The following is a 24,691-nucleotide window of genomic DNA, read 5'->3' as shown; positions in this document are numbered from 1 at the left end:
TGTCTTACCAAAGTTTTCTCCAGTCAGACTAATAGAGCAAATTTTGTCAAAAAAACCTAGACCATCGTTATTCATCCTTCATTGTACTCTGTAAATAAGCAAAGACTCTGCCACTAGCTCAAAGGCTGTTCATTTGTGCAGTATCTTAATTCTTAATGTCTTTTTCTAGAGATTATTTAAAATGAATGTACCAAAGGATCAGAAACAATTTACTTCTGCATTCAAGTAGTAGCATTGTAGATTGGGTTGCTTATAGTGATCATACTATTGAGAATTTTATTCATTCTAAGGGAAGCCAAGTAGTGGGGATTGAGAAACAGATACAGGACAAGGCATTTTTTGTTCAAAATAATAATAATTTAGTCCCCGTAGATTTTTAGGAGTTTTTAATTTGATTCTAGTGTTAAAATCTCTTAAATTACTCCCCATAGTTTGTGGCATTGTCCGTTATGCAAATCCTTTTAGTTTTGCGAAGTTTGTGATCAAATCCCTTGCCATGGTGAGAAACTTTGCAAGTGTAATGCTGATGTGGCTAACATTTAATCCCAGGTAGCGCCGTACAGAAGATTGTGTGACCAATGACTTAGAAAAAAGTATAAAAACCTACCATCCCCTCCCCTTGCAACAAGAGAAATGGGGAGCAATGAAGTGCAAATTCGCGGTGTTAAACGTATCTGGAAAACCCCGAGTGATTAAAATTTTACGAAACTATATTACAAAACTTGTATAATGGAGCAAACTAGATGAAGTGATATAAAAAATTTCAAACTAGGAGGTTCAAACCCATTAATTTTCCCTTTATTTTATTTGAAATAAAATATTAAAGTAAATTTAATGACATAATATTAAAATTTAAACCATTCAATATATATTTTTTATAAATAAAAGCTTAAGTGAGTTGAATTTTAAAAAACTTATCAAGATCACGATCCACATCTTCAAATTTAAAAGACTTATAAAATTACCACAAAATTTTCATTTTAATAATAAAATTCAATCAAATATCATTATATATTATAAACTAAATCTTTACCAACTGAGTTTTTATAGGCTAAACCATTCAAATTATATCTATAAGGTTGAGCCAAGATTACACAATCCAACTCATTTTTTAACAGCAAGACTTGAACCAAACCAAAAGGTCAAGTCTAAAGAAAAACTCAAATCCAACCCACGTAACAATGCTTCCTCTATTAAAAAATGTAAATTTTTTTTAAAAAGTTAATGTTAAAAAATATAAAACATTTTAATTTTTTAAAGTGTAATCTTTTTAAAAAAAATGCCCTAATTGAATAAATTGTTTGAGTATTTATAAAAATAAATATGAAAAGATGAAGTTAATTTAAAAATAAATAATCATTTTATTAGGATGTAAAATTTAATTAAAAATACCTCACATTTTTTAACAGAAAGAGTCGCACACACGCTCGCACACACACCCCGTGCATGAAGAGTTCAAAAATAAGTAATCATTTTATTAAAATGTAAAATTAAATTAAAAAATATCTCACATTTTTTAACAAAAAGAGAAAAACACACACAACAAATTTAACCTATCCTACACACACAACAGATTTAACCTATCCCACAACAGATTTAACCTATCCCGCCGGAATCCCGGCCTTTGCTATCCCTTTCCTCATTCTATTGTCGTCGAAATTAAATTTGCTTTCTTGGGGCAGCCGAATTCGAACAACAAAATTGCACTAGGGGCTTAAGCTGATCTCACGTTGCAATAACTATTTTTTTCTTAAAATTGCTTCCTAAATAATATTACAGGTATGAGAACCATATCATTGAACCGGCCTGTTTGCTGACGTTACATCATGCTTATCTGTTTGTTCAATAACAAAACGGTCGACAATTTTAACAGTATGTATTGGATCTTGGTGGGCTGTAGCTGCCCTCCATTTGCTGGGAAACCTTCTCAAATGGCTCATCTGTTGAGGATTTTTCTGCTCTCCCTCCCAATCAGGGTCAAGCTTCCACTCCTTTGGAACCTGCATGTCTAATGTGTTAGTTACTGTCATATGAACCAAGTTAAATCTAATTCAACCAAACCAAGAACTGGATTGTTATAATAAAACATTGATTTCTGCGGAGCTCAGTCATGATTCTGAGAAGTTCCGAGTAGTTCTGGAACCTAGCTAACTAATACCAAATGACAAAAGGTGGTTTCAAAAACTACACATAGATAACCCAATAATCATTTGACTCTTGGAAATTCTACTATTGAACTCAGCCCAGAAGGGAAGTGAATGCATATCTTTGTTTTCCATTCATTTATTTCCTTTCCTTGGGAGTGGGGGAGGCGATATGGAGTAAAAAATTAAGCAAATATCAAGCAAAGAGTCCAGGCCAAGTTCTTTTACGTCAAATTATCGCACATTTTCAAAATAATGGAGTTTCGTCTCAAAATGAAGTAAGAACGCTCCATTACTGCTTGGTATCTCATCTAGCGAAAGCAACTGTACATCTCACCTTACGTGAATAAGTAATTTGGTGAATAATGATTCGTACCTTATCAACAGCAAGTGTGAAAACTTCAAGATCGCCATCAGATTTGATGTGAAATCGTGTGAATGCTTTGTAATTAGCTATTCGAAGCGATGAGAAGGCTTCATCAAAGTGCATGTGAAGCCAGTTGATACAAATGTACAGGTAGCTTCCAAACACAAGGGAAACAACAGGAGTCGAAAAGACCCAGAAATAAAGGAAGACGGATGCATAATATATCACTGCACCCCCTCGAGAAAGAGACTCCATACCGTTCTTGCAAATATTGTTTCTTGTAACAGCCATGACCTGAGAAAATATTCTCCTTCAATTAAAATTACCAAGGTGTAAGGAAGGATCAAACTTCTGGAAGAAAGAACATTTTTACCTCTGGAACATCAAATGCCGACATTAAATACTTGATGCATGCTGGATAGAGTCCAAATGTCCATTGCTCAATTCTAGCGCGAAGACCAGTAGGATCTGGAAAGTGCTCACTTTCCACTGATCTATACCACTGATATAAAGTGTGATAACCTGGTTTGCACAAAAATGTTCTCATATGATATGCCCCTAAATATTGTGACAAAGCCAGAATCCTGCTTTGCAAAATCATTGACTTTTTTCCCCATTTTCAAATATAATGTAATGACGAAAATAACTGGAATATGTGGGAAATTATTAAATTATTAAACCAAGGCACTCAGCATCTGGTATTGAAATGCTTAAAAAAGGTCACTTCACACACCCCACACACATTTTCATCTATTTTGGGGGAAAAAGATATATACATATATATATATACATATATATTTCGATATATTATCATAAGATTTAAGCAGTGTAAAAGGTTCCACCAATGCCAAGTCATCCAACAAGAGAAGCTGAAACCTGACCTGAAGTTGCCAGTAGTTTATGCTGGATACATGTCTCAATACCTAGTTCCAGAAGTAACATAAGAATCATTGCCGCTGTGAGGTGAGCTGAAACATGAAGAACTCCAATTGCTGCCCGTTTTTTCCGTGACAGCTTGGATGGAACAAAAGAGTATGCTGCAATTAGCAGTAGTATAGCTCCCGCTAATGACACATAAGATTGTTCCAAAATGTATATAAATCCATTCCATGCTGTGCCAAAGAAACTCCTCAATTGACCAGAGAATGAATCATCTTGCAGGATGTGATTCAGCTTACACTGGAAAAGAACCGCAAGAGAATAGTCACACCTTACCTATACTACATAACCTTGCTAGATAAGTAATATGTGAAACTCTGCGAACGTTACTAGGCGAAAGAAAGAAAATAAAGGCTAAAAGGGTGATTAAAATTTGGAAGGAAATTAGAATGAATCAGGAAATAACAAAGAATTGGAGAAACTCACTTGTGGAAACATTGAAAAGATCAGCACAAAATATATGATGCCGCCAATAAAATCAAATTGCCAGTTCTTCTTTCGAAATTTAAGGATATTTCCTAATGCAATCTGCATCAAGCCATAAACATGATGCACACAAAAAGAACATCCATTATGAATTTGAAAATAAGCAACTATAAATGTTCAACATACCCTACTTGAATCTTCAAAGGACGGATATGCTGCCTTGCATTCATAGGGAACTCCATGAAAATTTTTAAATTTACTGAAAACATGGGTGGGATGTAGAAATGCTCCTCCACAACCATTTATTAGTAGATGATGGACATGAACTGGCCCCTCGGATTTTACATGAGAATGACGCATGTAATGATGTAAGTCCCCAGCCATTCGAAGTTTACATCTTCCCTTTAAATAGTCACAAATCAGGTGTGAAACATTCTTCCCAGATACAGCATTCCAATACCAATCAAGAATCCAATTAGGTTCATGCGTTATAATGATCACGGCATCATCCTCTTGAACCTAGGTTAAACATGGTCGCATGAGGTTTAAGATCAATCAGTGGGCAATACCAAAAATAAGGCACAAAGCAAGTGCAATCCAGATTGGAGGCCAGTACATAAATGTAAATGAGAAGCATATAAAAAAACTGCTAATCACAGTTTTAACCATAACACTGATCAGGGATTCAAAAGCAGTGATGTAAACTGGAATAAAGCAGCTGGATGGGATAACTGTAGAAAGAACAACTAACTAAATATGAAATCAGTAAAAATAAGATCATAATAGAGTTTGATAAGCCCTGTAAGGAACTCTCTTAACAGTAAATGTGATAACAAGTCCTTCACACTTGAATTCTTTTATTTAACATCAATATTGTATAACCAGATTACCACATAACCAACTGAATCTTAAGTCTTCAAATGCTGACATTTTTTTATCATTTCAATAAACAAAATTTTTGATAGTTTAATCATCTTAAACAAGTAGACAACAGATGACAATCTAAAACACCAAGCTCTTGAAGTCAAACTTTGCTCATGACAACTTTTATTAAACATACCACTAACAAATAAAAATTATCCAAAAGACACAAGAATATACCTTTTCCAACACCAGTTCTGAAAAGAATTTGAATTGATAAACATCAATATCACCATGGAGTGCTAAATCAAGCCCAAAAATCCACCATCCTTTGGGAAGTTGCAGAGCAAAATAACTCTTCTTCTGAGGCATGAACCACCCACCTAACCAACTTTTATGACATATATACCTCATAAAGGTCTGAAGTCCATCAAACCAATCTGTGAGGAAACAATGTTAGTGCACATTAATAACTTAATGATGAGAACAAAATTTTTGCAATTCTCAAAGGGTAGGGTGAGACATTATGAGCAACATATATATAACATTCTGATGGAACCCTCTACGCTAATAAACTTAAAACAAGCAAAAATACAGAAAAATACACGGAAAATGGGACTAAACAAAATAATGGAGTTGTATTACCAGCAAAATAAGGAACTAAAAGTACAGAGTACATGAAACAACACAAAATACAACCCAGTACAGCAACAAAAACATAAGTTACACATGAACAAATGATGAAGAAAGATATCTTCCTCCACCCCAATCTAGCATTCAAGAGGCCAGAGCTCTCCTCACCACTCACAATTTTCAAAATACTCCCCCCCTCCCTCTGGATGAAAGGAGAGATTTAAAAACCCAAAAAGTTACAAAAGGTTGAACATAATCCTCGCTGAACCCAATCCCTATCCATACATCACTTTGTCCCCCTATGGCCAAGAATCTTTGGGTAATTCTCTTATCCACTGGAAGATAATTCTTTAGTCTCTTTCCTACACCATGTCCCTTCATATAGACTATGTTATATAGGCCCTAGGAAATGATATATAAATCTGTTCTAATTCTTCAGCTCTATCACATTCAATAAATAACAGAAGCAAATACATAAAAGGAAAATCTAGTTTATTCCATAAAGTACTCAAAAAAGAGTATACAACTTAGTTGGGCTTGACCTGAGAGCTAAAAACTAACCATGGTTTCCAGGAATAACAAAACACTGAGGTCCATTGTACTGCTTTAATGCGGCACCATTGGGTACTTCAGGCTTGTTTACAGCTATCTGCTCTGCTTTATACCCTGGAGGGGGTTGGAGAGCATACTCAAAAGGAACAAAAAGACGCCTTTCATATGTGAATGCTGATGGATTAGGATACCTATAACAGAAGAAACAGAAAGTTGTTGCACAAAATAAATATATACACAGCTCAGCAAAATGAACATTTTTCCTTGAGTGAAATTCAAGCATCTATAATCTATGCTTACAAACTTACAAGTTACTCCATGCCCTAAATAACAGACAAATGAACTCTGGAGAGCACATAGATCACCACATAGATCAAAGTGCTCTGGGCTAAAACAGCAAAATTTAAAAGAAGAATTTGGAGACATGTCTGATTCAAGACAAATAACATTTGAAACTTCATATGCTAACTATAAAGGTGCTACTTTAGGATCATCAACAAGACAGATTTGCGGTTCCACATAAAGCTAACATATTTATAAATAAGCCCAGCAATCAATTCCTCATAAAAAGCCTCAATAAATCAGTTATCTAGTAAGTGCAAAGGAGGTGAAGCCAGTCATAAAGACAATAATCACAGCAAGATAATTTATGCCACAGAAGTTACAAAGTATAGAAACTTCCAAAGGCAAGGTGGTAGTGGTTGTGACCGTCACAAAATGTTGGTCCTAGAAATAAAGCTAGGATGAAATTCAGAAGTGCTAAATTCTGCATGAGAATAGAACTGAGACCATGATATTCTTTTTGATCTCAAATAACTTGCACAAACTTGGATCTGCAATCAAATCTAGATATTTAGTACACCCAAATACCAATAGGACATCAGTTCTTAGTGCACCTAAACCCCTAGAATTCAAAATATGCAGACTGAGGAGCAAAAAATAACCCTACTCATATAACCCAATCGGAAATGCAATATCATGTGATACTAATACTTCATGTCTTGAACAATTATTTCCTCTATATGTCATTACCGAAGCAAGACAAAATTTTTAGAATATTGAATATTGTCTTTTCAAGATGTTGGGTAATATAAATATTATATCACCTTCTGGTTATGAACCTTTCATATAAACATTCAAGGGTAACCAATCAAAGACTGAAGAGTGAAGGCTCAGAGTGGTACACAGAGAATGCAAAAATCTGATAGTCGTTAATGAAGTCCATTTTTATTCACCCACAGCCATTGCATGTCCATCCTTATTTTTATGCTGATAGATACACAGGTTACCTTACTACCTTCAAACAGAATTCTAACTAACTACCCTCAACTCTTCTCTATAGCTATGTATTTTATAATTCCCATGTACTACAGAGTTCTGCCAATGTGGTCAGGAAGCTTGATAGTAATAACAAATTAAACCACGTGACCATCACCACCAAAAAATGTGAACTTACGCAAGATCACCTCCAAGAAGTAGCAAGTCTCCACGTAGTAGGGTGAGCACAGAATCACCTTCCCTGAGACGAATGGAAGGTTGAGCAAGCAGCCGAGCAATGGCATAAGATGAGTTCCCACCATCACCAGTATCAGCCATAAAGTCAAACCAAAAATCATCCTTTTCAGTAAAATGATCATATAAAAGATCACCTTGTTCGTCTCCACCATTAACCTTGCTCATTGCTGCCTATTGATGAAAACAAAACTTGCTAAAGATAATATTCTGTTGACAAAGCTAAGGATGAATACAAAGTTAACTACAAATCTGTGAACAAAAGGTCATCAATTGCAAAGACGAACAAATCTTTTTACATCAATAGTCATCATACACAAACTTAACCGCATGAATGTGTAAGGTGTAAATCAGCCACCTCTCCACAGAATATAGTCTAATAATGTAGATATAAACTTTAAATCCAAATCCGGAGACCAGCAAAGGTACACATAAATTATTTAACTTGTAAAATATAAAAAAATTAATAACACTCATCCACCTTTGGCCTTTCGAAACATGGCATCTTGTTCCTGATGGTTGTTAAATTTTAAATTCAAGGTCATTGGAAGCAATATGGAAAATGTTAAAAAGAAGTGAAGTTCGACAGAAGATTTGTTGTAACTGATGAAAATGTTCCTTAAAAGTACCCAATCACTTGCAGATCCAAACATTTCTAAATTGAATATGTAATACAAAGCTGTTAAGAAATTCAAGCTATAAATTCCAAAGACATTGGCATTAAATTCAAGGTCACTGGAAGCGATATGGAAAATGTTAAAAAGAAGTGAAGTTTGACGGAAGATTTGTTGTAACTGATGAAAATGTTCCTTCAAAGTTAAAAGTACCCAATCCCTTGCAGATCCAAACACTTCTAAATTGAATGTGTAATACAAAGCACTGTTAAGAAATTCGAGCTATAAATTCCAAAAACATTGGCATTAAACTGTAAACAATGGATGGCAAGAAACAATTGTAATGTACTGTAACGCAAGCACCTCAAGCTATAAGTTATGAGGGCATGATGGCAGTAAATAATGAATAGATAAGGGAATAAAGAATGCTACCTGCATCATACGCATGTCAAAACGTCCAACAAAGACAGTCACTGATACAAGGAGGTCAAAGACAGTTTTAAATAAATCAGCCGATGTTCTGCGTCATTTTATCAAGAGGAAGCGTAAGCTACTAATTCAAGGTCATCTCAGCTGATCGAAATACATACAAATAAATAAATCGGAAACAACAAATATTGATACATACCCAGAGTACCAAGGAACCATGTCCAAAAAGTTAGGCTTCATCTGCTTTTTCTTTAGTTTCTCATATTCTTTAACTGATAAAGGGTGAGAAAGAGCCCACCTATTTATGACATGAAAACATGAATCTGAATTAAAATACAAAAAAGGATTCCTATTCTATGAAATATAAAAGCATAATTTCTGCCCAACATAATCCGTGTAAATAAATTTCTCATCACAAACCTTCAACTAATCAGAGAACTCACAAGTTAATATCAATTAAACCTTCAACTAGATCAACTATGATTTCACTAATCTCTACTATACTTCAATCCAGGAAAAAAAGAGCAAACAGAATAAACAAAAAATAGGTATAAAAACTACTCACCCTGTTGATCTTTCAACTACATAATTTGCAATGTAAAGTCCAATAAAGGTTGCCCAAAGTGAGTAGATGGGAGAAATTTCATCAGATGAATCAGGACACGATCCATTGCAAGCTAACTAAAATGCCAAAAGAATTGAGTTACAACTTACAACAGCATAAGATTAATAAGATTCATAGGATGTCAACGGACTCAAATATAAGTATAATTTCAACAGATTATATAACTTCTATGATAATAAAGGGTACCTCGCCATAAATAACCCACTTAGACAGGAGAGGATAATCACTTGCAGACCCAACTGGAGCAAACCAGGAAGAGCAGACCTCATCCTTCAATTCATTCATCCGTATGAACTTTGCAAGCCACGTATTTCTCTCTTCTTTCTTCCAAAAAGAAAACCAATTAGAATTTCTTCGATCAAGGGGCCTTCTTCTCAAGATAGCACGATTGCCACAGTGACTATAAAACACACAGCATGCCACGCTAAGAACCTAATAAAGAAAACAGCATTAGGAGATTATTAAGCCTTAGAAAGACAAGAAAAGCATCTTTCAAACTTACTGCACAGTTCTGAAGAATGGTCCAGATCTCTGGTCTTTTTCCAGCCACACGTGAAACAAGGCCAATGTACCAGAGGCCCAGAAATATAATGTGGAAGACAAGTAGAAATAAGATAGAAGAGAGGTAGATTGTTAGAAACAAAGACAGGTTCATTCTCATATCCACCCCCATTGACTGAAAGCTAGGAAGATGATACACAGCTGCCACTAAAATCCAGACTATGTACCTGAAAAGTGGATACAAATTGAATATTTATCTGAATAATTCTTTCTTCTAGTGATACCAGATGACACATAAACATGCATACAGCTATATATATTTAAAAGGAAATGCAAATAAAATAAGATGCAGGTCAGAATAAAGTAACTCACCATCGACTGAAATTTGAATAGCTTGGCTTGATAGTCTTCCCTATAAATGGTGATGAAAAGAAATAAAAGAACCCAAAAAGACAAGCATACATGGACCACCACTTAATATTATTGTCTAATTTTTCTACAAGAGTATGAATATTGTCAGATGAGATGAAAAAAAGGCAACCCACAGCAACAGCAATTATGGCATGGCGGGAATGCTCATGAGGATAAGGGTAGGTATGGGTTAGAATAGTTCTAACCCTCTCCATTTTTAGTGTGTCAAGAAGACCAGCAGACTGTTTCTCCGAACTCATTCCAAGCTCTAAAAGTAGACTTAGTATATTACAATTCTTACAGTAAGGTGTATTTCAGGACACCCAGAATACCATAGAGAATGGCACCACGATCCTGTACATGAAGCAAATAATAATGATAGGATTAGTATTAACAATAATGCCAAGAGCAAAACTACCCATAAGGAAAGGCAAGTCTGGATTAAATATCCACTAAAGTATTTAATAAATTACGGGACTAGCAACAATCATGACAAGTTGACAACAGGAACAAAAGAAAGGAGGTGTCTTAAATATGTCTTTAACCAAATTAACTGCTATTCATCCATTGATTATCTTTCGCAAATTAAATATATTCTAGATTCCTTATATTGTGATTAACTTTCTTGCTAGCCTTTCCTTGCTTCTTCAACTTAAATATTATCATAATCCTATATCTGGATATTTTTGTGCACGCGAAGTTTATGGTTCACTATCCACATCTACGACTACAATGTCGATATCTTAACCCTACATAAGGCACTCCCATGCGTGAGCTGATAATTTCATTTCTTGGGATGACTACTTTGTACTGTGAAGGATAGTTGTGTGACACAGAAAACAACACCTAACAACCGAAACTAGTAATAAGCTGACACTGCTCAAACATGAGAAGAAATAGCACTGAAGGACCTTCCGATCTCACGGTGCAACAACAACTAAAGAACCTAACTGTTAACATTACAAGCAAAGAACAGCAGGGCTGGCTATTGAAGAACCGTGCGTAAATTATTGCAAGATGGAGTTAAGAAAACTACAAATTCAGGTCATATTGAGCAGGTGCATTTGAATAAATAATTATTCAGTTCAAATAACCAAATTTAGTAATGAACCGAAGCCCTAATTTCTTTGTCTTCTTCCACATGGTTTTAGAAAAGCAATCGGCAAAGAACTATCTTGAGAAATGAAGTCTTCAAAATACGGTTAAACTCCAGGCCGCAAAAGCTCATCCAAGAACAAACAACCATAACCCAAAAAAAAAAAAACCAAGAAAATAAAGACAGAGAAAGCACCTCAAAGAAAATATCGATGTCAAGCAGCAGTCACAGCAATAATATTCTTGAGCGATGTTTCCAATGTAGGGGGGAAAAGACGCTTAATCTACAGAGAAGGTACCTTAGAGTAAGGGGGATAAAATGGAGGAAGAAACCAAAAAGCGTGCATGTGGAAGGAAGTAATATGAGAAGAAGGAACAAACCGACTTGGTATGTGGGAATGTCTGTGAGGATCATAACAACGGCATATTCTTTTTAAACTGGAACAGGACCAACCCATGACTTTTCCCATCCGAGGAATGGGGAAAGAAGTTGATCGCAAAATTGCGCAATTGACATGGACGCGGACCTACGTAGTATACTTGGGGACCTAGGCACCGGCCATGCCCATCCAATCCCAATTCCTATGGGCCACATCTAGGGCTTTGGGCCTTTGGTCATCCCATTAATGTTGAGGCCCAACCCACCAAACTATTCTCTTGCCGGCCTAGTCTCCGCTTTCCTTCCTGTGACCTGAAATTTAAAAAAGTTACTGTTATTGGTTCAGGCCATCTTGTTGAGGGTAAAAAGTTGTGTGGTCCTTCGGCTAGGTTGGATGTTGTGACTTCGGCCCGGAAAGAAATTATTGATTCGTGCATTCCAGCAGTTGAATGCGATCTTTTTTCAGAATTACTTTGTTAAATTTTATTTGTTTTATTTTTGGGCCAAAAAGCATAAGATAAGTTACTAATTTTATCAAAATTTGAAAATTAAAATAACCTAACAATTTTGTTATCTATAATATTTTAAAGATATATTACTATTTATTATTTTCCATTATTTGATAAGATATTATTATAAATAGTCTTTATCAGGTTAATAGTGTTTATTAGGTTATCCCTTCCTCCTTGTATATATTGCACTCATCACAACAGTAATTAATATGACATTTTTTAATCATTTTCTAGTTTATCTCTCTTGTCTCTAATAGCTTTCATGGCACCAGAGTTATATAATATTTTTTTCGCAATAAGTCAATTTTTTAAGGGTGTTAGCCTCCCTTTGCAGTATTGTTGTCCTTCATCACGAGTTCAGATCCACTTTAAATCTATTTTCTCATATCCATAAGGTAGTTCTAGTAAATCTGCATTTGCATAATCATTAATCGTTGGATTGTGCTAAAAATTTGGTTAGCAAGTATAGAACATCCAATGCATCATTTTCAATGGTCAGATCGTTAATTAGTTTCTTGGTGTGAGTGCTATACCATTCATACTACAATCTCTGGTTTAGGTGTTTTTAATCTTATATTCTCTTTTGTAAGTCATTTTTTCTTAAAAAAATCAAATGTTACTCAATCTATATTAATTATCTTGAATGGTTGCAATTATTGTATTTGATTGGAAAAATGTGATCTTGCTCAACCTACTTTGAGATCCTCTTTGATTGAATTTAAAACTTTATTACACACATTTATCTCTAGTTTCTCTATCCCGTATGCTCTCTTGTATACTCTTACTAATAAATCCACTTGGTATTTTGACTCTACTTGTTGCAATCACATGACAGGTTAGGAAAATTTCTTCTCCTATGTGACACCTGACTTTACTACCTATCTTATACACACTGCTGATATTTCACAAATGCTTGTTGGTCATATTGGTACTGTTTCCTTGTCTTCCTTATCCATTCATGATACATATTTTGTTCTTGCCATTAACTTCAACCTTCTTTCTGTTGGACAGTTTGTTAGTATGAATTATGATGTGTTATTTAATAAACGTGGTTATATTGTGATAGATTCTCATACATGACAAGTTGTCAGGATCGAACACAAAGTTAGTTGCATGTTCGAGCTCACCTAAATGCACCCACCTAAAATCATTATCCCCACATTGTGTAATGCCTCCACATCCTTTTCTCCTTATTCTTCTCTCAACTTATGGCATTATCATCTTGGTCACTCTTTTTTGAGTAAATTACGTCCTTTAAATTTAAATGGTCTTTTAGGTCATGTTTATAGTCATTCTTTGCAATGCATTTCTTGTGAACTGCCAAACAACCCACTTTGTCTTTTCATAAAAATGATTTTATTATTGCTTCCCCATTTGATTTAATTCATTCTAATGTTTAAGGTCCTACACCTACTTCCTTTATGTGAGGATCCTAATATTTTGTTTTTTTATGACTGTTCTCGTTTTACTTGGATTTATATGATGAAACATCAGTCTGAGTTACCTAAACTTTATATCAAATTTGTTACTATAATTCACACTAAATATTCTAAAGTTATTAAAAAATTTCGTCATGATAATGCTTTGGAATATCATGACTCTAGATTACTCATATTTCTTGATTCTTAGGGTACTATTTCTCAATATTCTTGTCCCTATACTTCTCAACAAAATGGTCATATTGAGTATGAACACCGTCATATTCTTGATTCTATTATAACATTACTCATTTCCTCTTATTATCCTAAATGATTTTAAGGTGAAGCAGTCTTAACCTCCGTCTTTTGCATCAATCGACTCTCATCTCCTATCATTGGTAACATTTCTCCTTTTGAACGACTCCATTATTATCTTCCCAATTATAATCTTTTGAAAGTCTTTATTTGTGCTTATTTTATTATTCTTTCGTCTCATGAGACAAATAAACTTCAAACTCATTCTTATGTCTGTTGTTTTCTTGGTTATGATTATGAACATAAGGGTTATCGTTGTTAGGATCTTCTCTCTCACCGTATTCATATTTCTTCGCATGTTATCTTTTGGGAAAATATTAAGTTTTTGTCTCTAATCAATCTCTCATCATTCTCATCTTCTTCACCTTAAATTTTTATAGATATTTTTACTGATTTTTTCCCAATGACTCAAGTACAGATTATTTTACTGAGCTCATTTCCATGACCGACGTTGCGCCTGCTCTAGATGTGCTTACTATCATACCTATTGCTCCTTCAACAAAAGTCATACCTACTGAGCCTATATTGTCCACAAACTCTCGGCCCAATTGTGTAAGAAATCCTCCCTCTTACTTCAATGATTACCATTATTTTTCCACCATTCTTCAATTTCAGGAACCCAGATCCTTTAAGGAAGCCTCTTATGATCCCCTTTGGCAACAAGCTATGGATGATAAATTGCAAGCCCTAGAGAAAATACATACTCGGGATCTTGTTAATCGTCATCCTGGTAAAATTCTGGTTAAGTGTTGATAGGTTTATAAAAACAAGACTCATTTTGATGACTCTTTGAAGCAACATAAAGCTCACTTGGTGGCCCAAGGATTCACTCAGGAGTATGGTGTTGACTATAAAGAGACTTTTGTACCTGTTGCCCGCATGACTTTCGTTCGCATCCTTCTAGCCATTACTACTATCAGGCACTGGCCTCTTAATCAGATAGATATTAAAAATGCTTTTTTAAATAAAGATCTAGAAGAAGAAGTGTATATAAAGCCTCTACTCGAGTATCAACATCCAAAAAACAAGGTTTGTCGTCTTCATCGAGCTCTATATGGGCTCAAGCAGGCTCCACATTCATAGTTTGCTAAGTTTAGTAACATTATAAGTTAATTGGATTTTACTCGTAGTCCTCACAACTTGGCTCTTTTTGTTCACTCCATTGTTCACGGTATTGTTCTGTTATTATTGTATGTTGATGATATGATTGTCAAAGGCAATGATGATATGGGAGTTTAGGAACTCAAGACATACGTGGGCTAGCAATTTGAAATTAAAAATCTTGGCAGATTGAACTATTTTTCTTGGGCTTGAGATTCATTATAGGAGTGATGGTATATCTCTTTCTCAAGTCAAGTATGCCACCGATTTGATATCCCAAGCTCAACTTTCTGACGAGGAGGTTGAAACTACTCCTATTAAATCGAATGTTCACTATACTTCCGCTGATGGCACTTTATTGGATAATCTCACCCATTATCATTAGCTGGTTGGGGGCCTCATCTATCTTGCTGTCACCTGTCTTAACATTGCTTATGCAGTTTACGTTGTCAGTCAGTTTATGTCTAAGCCTCGTATAACTCATTATGCAACAATTCTTCAGATCATTCGATATATTAGAGGCACTCTATATCATAAACTTCACTTTTTTGCTAGCTTCTCTCTTACGCTGTGAGCTCACTCTAATTCCGATTGGGGTAGTGATCATGATAATCGACGATCTACAATGGGTTTTTGTATCTTCCTCGATCATTTCCTTATCTCTTGGAGAAGTAAGAAGAAGACATTAACCTCTCACTCTAATGCTGAATCGGAATATCGTGCACTAGCAGACACTACCACTGAGGTACTTTGGCTTCATTAGTTACTTGATGAGTTATGAGCATCTCAGAGCTCCTCCACATACATTTATTGTGATAGTTGAGTTGCAATCAAGATTGCTCATAATGATGTGTTTCACGAGCGGACCAAACACATTAAGATTAACTATCACTTTACTCGACAGCATGTTGTTCGGGACACCATCCGACTTGTTCTAATTCAAACCAAGTAGCAGCCGATAGACTTGTTTACAAAATCTTTTCATCCAGGACGATTTCAATTTCTAGTAGACAAACTCAAGTTACTCTCTGTTAAGCCATCTTGAATTTGAGAAGAGATGTTATCTAGAATATTTTAAAGATATATTACTATTTATTGTTTGCCATTTTTTGAGAGATATTATTTGATAAAACGTTATTGTAAATAGTCTTTATTGGGTTAATGGTATTTATTATTATCTCTTCCTCCTTGTATATATTGTACTCATCACAACATTAATTGATACGATATTTTTCAATCATTCTTTAATTTATTTCTCCCGTCTCTAATAGCTTTCAAATTTCAATAGACTAATCAATACAACTTATTATCATACGACTCCAGTGACTTTTCAATTGTTCTTATTTTTGCTAATTGCGATGATCATTTGATGGGAGTCCAGTTGCGTTGGGTGGTGTTTGATGGAACTTCCCCAACTTGAGGAGCCAACCACCCCCAAAAAAATCAACAGCCTCTGAAAAAGCTGCTTTAGTGGTGAGTGAAATGACCCTTTGATGCAAATTAAAAGCTGAAACCGTGGTCTGATTCATTTGACTAATAATATTTTCCTTATTGTATAATTACAATATAATAAGAAAGCGGAGGGTCCACCAGGATATGAGTGGCATTCGGAAGCTTGTCCACCTTTCTTTTATTGGCAATGGGATTCAGGTTTTAGTGCGTGTTTGGTCAAGATCACTTGCACTTTTGTAGTAGCATATTTAGACATGGGAGGCGGCCAAGATCTCTAGTAGATCCTACTGTTCCATAGTTTCTGTATAATTAATTAGGACGTAGCTTTAAATTTGAAAAAAAGAATTTGCATACATGTATAGTTTGCTACACATCAACCACTTCCATATTTGTGTCGACTATCTCACGCTAATTGAAGTGTTCAACTAAATAACTTGCTCTCTAGAGTTTCAAAGTCCTGCAAGGAAGCCCTTGTCAGAAAAAAGATGCCCCACAAATCCTGGACTTGATTCTCTTCATAATTACAGTACGATAATGGGACAGGATACCCATTTCATCAGAATTCCCAAGTTCAATGATAAAATGTGGTCAATAATAGTAGGAGATTAGTAGACTGCAAATATGAAATATGGCATATATATGATTACCTAAAGGAATCCAACACTCAAACTAGCTATAAATAACTAAAATACAGGGCACCATTGATATATGGCAACACGCGCTCATAATGGCATGACGTAAACCATTGATTTCAAAATAAGTTTAGCTTACAAAAAAATCTCAACCTTCAATGATGCATATTAATATAGCATACAATTAAGACTCATTAATACCTAATGGCTGCACCATTAATAATATGATATGCATTGATTGATACTTACAACAGTTAACTGTAGGTCACATTACAAAGGTTTACTAATTAAACATCATTGGCTAGTTGTTATTGATCTGTTTATTTGTGAGGATGAGGATGATGGAAAAAGTGGACAAATAGTATAGTGTTGGTATATAGTAAGTCCCACTACATAGAATCATCAGAATCAGACTGTTTCCCCAACAAAACAAATGAATCAACGAGGTCAAATTAAAGTTAATCAATGTCTAACTAGGACACTTGAAATATTTATTCGTTGCCCCTATGGCAAGACACGTGAAGTATAAGACAGATGATAGATATATATAGTTACTTCCAATAACTTTTAATTAGAGCTGGGAATCTAGTTAGGGTTATGCCACACAAATGCCCCTCGAAGTCAAAAATTGGGTTCATACCAAAAAGGTCTAATCAAGGCAAGGCTATAGTGGGTGGGGGTTGCAACGCACTATTCTTGAATCTTGGTGAATCAGTAAGATCCAACTAGCCTCTCAACCCAAATATATTGCATGGAACATGCAAGAAACAGGGTTTGTACAAATTGATGAACAACAGACTAGAAGTAGAAGATACTTGTGTAACACCCTCAAATTTACAAACCGATTTTTCGCAAATTATTAATTCAACAAATTATTTTTTTTTCATTGAACCCTTATCATACCCTTATCATGGTAGAAAAATTTCTACCATGATACATCCAAGACAATATATCACAGGTCTTAAAATATCTCAAAAAGCAATTAGAACCATGAGGGACAGACAGGATCTTCATGTCATGATATTCAAATCAGATCATAAATCAAGAGGGACAGACATAATCCTCTTGGTCATATAAATACTTTTAATAAAAAGGATTAGAGTTTACATGCTTCACAAAAAAGATATGTCCTAAGTTGGCACAAGATACATTGTATAATCTAAAATAAGAGGCAACGTAAAAGATGGTGTCTCATACACCATAGTTACACCTCTGGTGCTTTCTCGGCCAGACTCGCTCCTGTAAAAATATTAACCACGGGGAATGAGACTTAAAAGTCCCGGAAATTAATATGTAATGATGCATGCGGATGTAACTAATCATGCGATTGCTAGGTGGGCACACAAAACATTTAACCGAACAATACTTTCAAACAAACCGAACAAGTATTTAATTTGCATGACTGCACCTTATATCCTCCTTTCGCCATGCTCGGACGCCAAATCACCCAGCCAAAGGTGAGTTGGACCAAGCGACATGCCACTCATTAGGTCCAATGAGGGCTTACCACGTGGTAATGATTAACCGAACAGAAATTCCCATTAACACTATACATTAAAATACTCTGACAAGTCATGCATCATTCAAATATCCAAACAGGAATATATCCGAACAATAATATCTCACCATGATAAACAAAAATAATTTTTTTAACCCCACTTGGCAATAATTTCAAACAAGTATATACAGTATTTATTTTCAATAATTCATAATTTTTTCAAACAATAAAAACAACACATAACCATTCACAAACACGCACATCACAACACATTAATAATGGTTACCTTGTGTTTTGAATAACAAGTTCCCCTTCACAACTCCTTTTTCACCACTATCTTTGTCAATATAATCTACATAATTATTTCACAATACTATATATTAATTTTACATTAAAATAAATAACTCTAATTTAAAGAGTTAGAAAGTCTTAGATCTATAATCCATATTAATACTAATTTAAGATTTATGCCTCATTTAACTTTCTAAATTCTTTTTCTAAAATTCTCGTACCCTAATAAACTATTTTTTTATCCTTAAATCACTTCTCGTATCACAATTTCATCTTTCTATATTCTAAAAATTCATCTAAAAATAAATTAAAAATTTTAAAATTATCCTGAAGCCTCAAATTACCTTTCTATAACCTCAAAAATATCTATTCATACTTAAATAAATATTTAATAATCATAGGTTTATCCCTACATCTCAGATTCCACATAAATTCAACCATATAGATCTAGATTTTAACTCAAAAATTCTTAAACAAGAGTTTCAACCTCAAAAAAATATTTTATAATATTTATTATATCCCTAAGAGTTTTAACTTATATTTTTAATCCATCATATCATCAGATTAACTATCATATAGAAAAATTCTAATCAGAATATTTACTCTATCCTACAAAATAATCATATCACTAGAAAGCTAATATTATTTAGAAAATAAATATAAAATTAATTTTGTAATTAAATAAATTTTTAAATGCTAATCTAAACAAGAAAGTTAGAACATACCTGAAGAAAAAGAAAATAATCCCCCCTTGCGAGAAAACGCCGAGCAACGTGAGAAAAAGAGAGAAAAATAATATAAAAATGGGATTGTGGTCCCAAAATTATAAAGAAAAAAAAATATAGGTTTGAATTTAATTATTCAAACCTTTGGGCCATTACTTGCAATTTTCACAAATTACATCTTGGGCCCTTAATTGCAATTTTCACAAATTACAATAAAAAATTTTCATGCTTTCTCCACAATGCACCTCCTCTTTTTATACATGAAGAGGTGCCTTTCATTCCCACATCTAACCGATGTGGGACTAAACCCCCTCCCCCTTTTTTTTTCTTTTCTTTTCTCTTTTTTTTTTAACTCACACACACACATTAATAATATTTTTTTTTAAATCTTAAAATTATATTTTAACAAAATATTTCTTATATAATTTTAAACTTAAGTTTTTAATTTATAATTAAATATCTAACCATATTATTATTTTCAAATAACTTCAAATAATATAAATTTCTATTATTATCATAATTTTAAAAAAAACTTAAATTTCATAAATTTTTTTTATCGAAAAATTAGGATGTTACAACCTGGCCCTCGCCAACCCCGCCAAATGGAATCTTTTGAGGGGAAGCATCATCATTCAATAGTTTACCTTCATCATTCCTTTCAGTATTTCTTCCCACATTTCATTATAACATAGAAAAATAAATAATTAGCACTACCCAGGTCTCATCCTCTTTGGCTTTATATAACCCCCGCATATTCAATATCTTGCAACCAACACTCCCCACTTCTTCAAACATACAAGTCCTTGATATATTATTCATCACTCTCTTAAGATTGCAATGGCCAATTCGAAGCTTTTGGCTTTAATATTTTCCCATGCAATTTCATCTGCTGCAGGAAGGCCACTGAAACCACATTAGGATAAGAATAAACAAGTGACAGCCCATGAAAAAAGTGCTATTGTTGCTTCTGAACCTCAGACCGATGATAATGACGGGCTTCAAACATGGGTCGATGATTTTCGACCAACGGATCCAGGTCATAGTCCCGGTGCTGGCCATGGCCAGCCATCTCCAAGGCCCTAGGTGAATGTCTGTTAATGGGATATAAGTGTGCGCGCGCGTGTGTGTCTGTGCTGCTGTGCATGTGTGGTAATTATTTTGTATTTAAGTCACTTTCAAGAATATATATCCTACCTACCTGTACGTATAATCCGTGCTTGGTGTATTCTTTTATCCTTACTACGTGTGTACCTATATTTTGTAAATTAAATCACCTCTCCCTTCTTCGCCGTATACTTCCCATGGGTTTATATCTTCTGCTAAATTTGTGAACATTTCATCATGATATAGCCGTAATATTGATAATAATAAATTTGGTGTAACTTTTATTCTGGCTTTTACGTACACTCGCTTTTGCGTTCAAGGGGGCCGCTCAACAAAAACGCTGTTCACTCTATACGTGCCTTCGATCTCTCTTCCTGCTGAAATAGCATAGCACAGTACACAGTGACACACTACAGAAAAAGACATGACTTGCAGTCAAGTTATTGTGATATTAATTAGGAAAAATTACATTAAAGTTCCAAGAAAATTAATTACAACTGAACTAATTATTTTTTTTTTGTGTGTGACCTAATTGTAATTCTCTCTATTAATTATTTATAAATAAAATATATATGTGGGCATAAATTATTCCCATGACAGACATATGTGTACATAGTTTAACTAGTCTAAATAATTAATTAATTTATATAATTTCTACAGGTTGAGCAACGGATCCAACAAATATTATTATTGTACTTAAAACTTTAAGCTAATTATGATATCAACAAAAAGTGAGAAGAAGAAGAAGAAGAAGAAGGAACTGCTAGGCTCGTGCAAAGGTGACAATCAAGGGATGTTTAAAACCAATTCAAACTGATTACACGGACTGAATCAAATCGATATGAACTAGTCAAAATCAATTATAAATGAAGTTTGGTTTGATTTTTCTTTTGACTAAATTGATTGTTTTAGGTTAGATTAAGTTTTTGCTTCTGAAAGAACCAAATGGAACCAAACTTTATTATATTTATCTTTTGCAAGTTTGGTTATTTGTAAATCATAGGTAAAAATATGTTACAATTAGCTAAATGTCATCTATAATTATTTATGATAAGTGTTTGATTTTATAATCAAGTATTTTAAATATAATATATTAATTTTTAATAATTAAATATGCTAATTAATTGTAAAAAATATTCTTTTATGTTCAAGAGATTTTTTCATTGCAATAACTATTAATAGTTAAAAATTATCAGTGAAAATGAATATATATATATATATATATATAGATGATCATGAAAAATAAACCAAATTAAACTAAATTACTTAAAAACCGAACCAAACTGATTAGATAAAAAAAATCAAATAAGTCTCAAGTTATAATGAATCGATTGGCTTATTTTGATCTGATTTTGAGAAAAAATCAAATCAAGCGAAGCCGGTGAACACCCATTAATGACAATTGTTCATCCTGGGTAATTTGAGTGCTTTACAATCATTATCATGGAATTAGATATACTCCTTGAACTTTTAGGCTTTGATTTACTTATGACTAAATGTTTAAATATATCAATTTTAATTTTTTTTAATGACGTTATGACTTGCATCATTCTTCTAAAAAGAATGTTCAGTTATGTATAACTAGATTATCAAAATCAGATATCTATATTATGATATTTTAAAAATTTTGCATTTGTATATATTTGAATATATTGAAAATTACAATAGAAATTATAAATTCTGAGTTGATATGTTGTTGTTTGATGCATCTACCAAACAAAAAAAGTAAAATATTGCCCAGAAATCAGCTTTGTTGGAAGGGAGAATGACAATTGAAGACCCTAGGGAAATTAATACAAAATGAAGACCTTTAAATTGTAAATCCTGATGTTAATTTCAGTTGTAAATTCTTAATGTTTCAATTGTAAAGAGTCATTGATATTGTTCAAGGATCCTTATTTGTCATTCTCCCTTTGTTTTGGAAGGTAAGCAAGAAACGTGTTTTGAGGGTAATAATTTATATGCAAATAGAAAACAGCTATACAAATGATTTTGTAGTTTTTATTCTTAGGGAAAAAAAAAATCCCATGAAACAATGTCCGAAGATTTTTCGTGGAAGCGGAGCAAACCAATTTTTCTGCTTTTTCATGAAGAAGAGTAAGCAAAATATATTCATAAGGTAAAAAAGAAATGTCTGACCAGTCACTACGGATCAACTTTCTTCTGGGCAAGGAAAGGCGTCGACTGTGATTAGGATCGCAAGGCTGCGTCATGGTTTCTCTTTTAGGCCATCTAGAATTTGATATTGACCGATGTTGTTATTTTAATGTTATCATTTTATTCCCTCAAAAGAGAAAACTGCGTTTAATTTAAGCAGAGCACAGACAAGCAAAACTAATCTAACCAACTGCATGTGCGCGAAGTTTAAAAATAAATGATAAAAAAGCTTGGAAAAATAGAATCCTGTTGTATACCTTGACGCTATATGTTCTCTTATCAGAACATTGGATGAGCTAATCAGCAACGTAATCAGAAGACCGCAAGGAATCTCTGACAAAATCCCAAAAGAAACAACTGAGCTGATTTCCCAGAGAATGTTGTATCTTTTCGAAAGGCACAACATCAGCAACAACGTTTGAACATTTCCAAGTCCGACATGTAGATCGGCACGCGTTAGTGTTAAAAAAGCATTTTTGAACGCAGATTTAAATTTGTCGTTTATAACAAGTTCATGAATTAGTCGCAAACAGTGTGCGTTATGATGTTGACACATCGCACCAGAACACAGAATGAAAATGAAAATACAAGGAAATTAAAAGCAGAATCCGGGATGACTCAGAAATGTTTCAATATTCTTCACATACTTCTTGGTAACCCTTTCTGCATTTCCATTGATCCTCACTTCTTCCTTCACCCACTCCACTTCTCCTAAGCCCATTCAGATGAGATTATTCCCTTCCACGTGTTCAGCCGATATAATTGCGGGTACATTACCTATTCGGACCACCTGGGCCTTGCTTTCATATTGGGCCCCCAAATGAAGTGTATTATTACTCGGTCCGCAGGTTAATTTGCCCGATATGGGATTTGGGAGAGAGCATATCTCCGTACATATGACAGAATACCGGAAAGTTGCATTTCGGGCAACGGTCGCCATGATATGAGTTCGCTTGCCCGGCTTTAATTCATTAATGTAAAGTAGAAAGCGCCAAAACGTAGCATCAGTGCTTACAAATCAGATGTGGCAAAATCCAAGGTAAGTCCAAATACATGCCGACAGAAAAATGGTTTCAGATTCCCCATTGTAGTTTTTATTAAAGCTCCTTTTCTGAGTTTTTCCCCCCTCCTTGGCTTGTCTCATTTACAGTCTGTAATCCATCTCCTTCTTTCACCACCCTTCTTATTCATTTCTCTCTCATTCCGATGTTCGTGGGGTTGATCATTCAAGGTCCACCCTTTTGGTTTTCACGTCTCTCTACTGGCCCCTTCTACCTTCATTTGCTTTTCCAGCCATCGGAAGGTAACCTGTCTTAATCCCGTACATTAGCTTCCACTATAACCTCCATTTTACATACTGGCCGTGTCATGTCTTGCTAAGACAAGACAAACTTCATGTCAAAAGTCCAGCTGGATGTTCACTGACTACCCATAATACGATTGGTAGCTTCAACAATTGAAATCTACCTTAACAAAAGTGCTCCCCTAGTTAGTCTGGCTTATTTAGTTCATTAATTTCGTCAAATAATTGTAGTTTTGGCAACTAGGTCAGAGGACAAAAAATGAAAAAAGCTCAGAGTAAAAGTAAAATGACACCGGTTTCTTGGCATGCAGCTACTTTTGACCTTTTGCCAGTGGCAGCAGGAAAAGTCCTATTTTTGATAAGAATCTAAAGTGAGAGCACAGAAACCCATGGCCATGGACACGGCAGGGTCACCAGCTTCCAAACGTGGTACCACCAATTGGGCCCCACTCTCATTCCTTTTGACCTTTATGGAAGAAGTGGGCGAGCAAAATTTTCCGTGGTCACTCCGCCATGAGTATTGATTGAGAGGGTAGCTAAACATGTGCTAATTGGCCATGAGTGCAAAATCACAAGTTGGTGTGCTTTGCTGTAAAATGCAAAGGAAAGGGAAGTCGGACGATTGAAGTTTAATCATGCCGGCCATAACTCAAGACATAATAATAAATGGGAGAGATCGTAAAAGAGAATGTGAT

The 24,691-nt window shown here is 34.4% G+C and overlaps 1 protein-coding gene and 1 long non-coding RNA gene across 4 annotated transcripts; both read right to left on the bottom strand.

The window, feature by feature from the left end:
* Nucleotides 1-1,454: 1,454 nt before the first annotated feature.
* On the bottom strand, nt 1,455-11,513 carry LOC129302498 (uncharacterized). Of its 2 annotated transcripts, none has more exons than XM_054941437.1 (17): nt 11,495-11,513; nt 11,306-11,393; nt 9,976-10,368; nt 9,605-9,830; nt 9,289-9,534; nt 9,043-9,158; nt 8,677-8,775; nt 8,481-8,568; nt 7,379-7,608; nt 5,932-6,113; nt 4,978-5,177; nt 4,063-4,395; nt 3,877-3,978; nt 3,393-3,690; nt 2,885-3,033; nt 2,521-2,805; nt 1,455-2,000 (listed from the first exon to the last, which is right to left on the bottom strand). In XM_054941437.1, the coding sequence occupies exons 3-17, from the start codon at nt 10,272-10,274 to the stop codon at nt 1,794-1,796; spliced, it is 3,060 nt and encodes a 1,019-aa protein (XP_054797412.1). In that variant the 5' UTR covers nt 10,275-10,368; nt 11,306-11,393; nt 11,495-11,513; the 3' UTR covers nt 1,455-1,793. The 2 variants fall into 2 exon arrangements, with proteins under 2 accessions (XP_054797412.1, XP_054797413.1); XM_054941438.1 differs by having other exon boundaries at nt 11,491-11,509.
* Nucleotides 11,514-16,355: 4,842 nt separating this feature from the next.
* Nucleotides 16,356-19,631, bottom strand: LOC129302499 (uncharacterized). 2 transcript variants are annotated; one of them, XR_008591317.1, is made up of 3 exons: nt 19,433-19,631; nt 18,703-18,768; nt 16,356-18,157 (listed from the first exon to the last, which is right to left on the bottom strand). It is a non-coding gene; the product is annotated as an uncharacterized LOC129302499 (long non-coding RNA). The 2 variants fall into 2 exon arrangements; XR_008591316.1 differs by lacking the exon at nt 18,703-18,768.
* Between the last annotated feature and the right edge of the window lie 5,060 nt (nt 19,632-24,691).

This window comes from Prosopis cineraria, unplaced genomic scaffold, assembly GCF_029017545.1.
Source record: "Prosopis cineraria cultivar Desert tree isolate PC_DT_omini unplaced genomic scaffold, ASM2901754v1 PC2, whole genome shotgun sequence".
In the NCBI taxonomy this organism is placed as follows: domain Eukaryota; kingdom Viridiplantae; phylum Streptophyta; class Magnoliopsida; order Fabales; family Fabaceae; genus Prosopis; species Prosopis cineraria.
Note: the sequence above shows the minus strand (reverse complement) of the source record. Positions and strands in the feature narration are given on the sequence as shown.

Excerpts from the sequence above, each read along its gene's own strand:
- LOC129302498 (XM_054941437.1), bottom strand. The coding sequence starts at position 10,274 with ATGAGTTCGGAGAAACAGTCTGCTGGTCTTCTTGACACACTAAAAATG. Across the intron at positions 9,831-9,975 it reads TATTCAAATTTCAGTCGATG|GTACATAGTCTGGATTTTAG; the intron begins GTGAGTTACTTT and ends TCCACTTTTCAG. Across the intron at positions 5,178-5,931 it reads TGTTATTCCTGGAAACCATG|ATTGGTTTGATGGACTTCAG; the intron begins GTTAGTTTTTAG and ends GTTTCCTCACAG.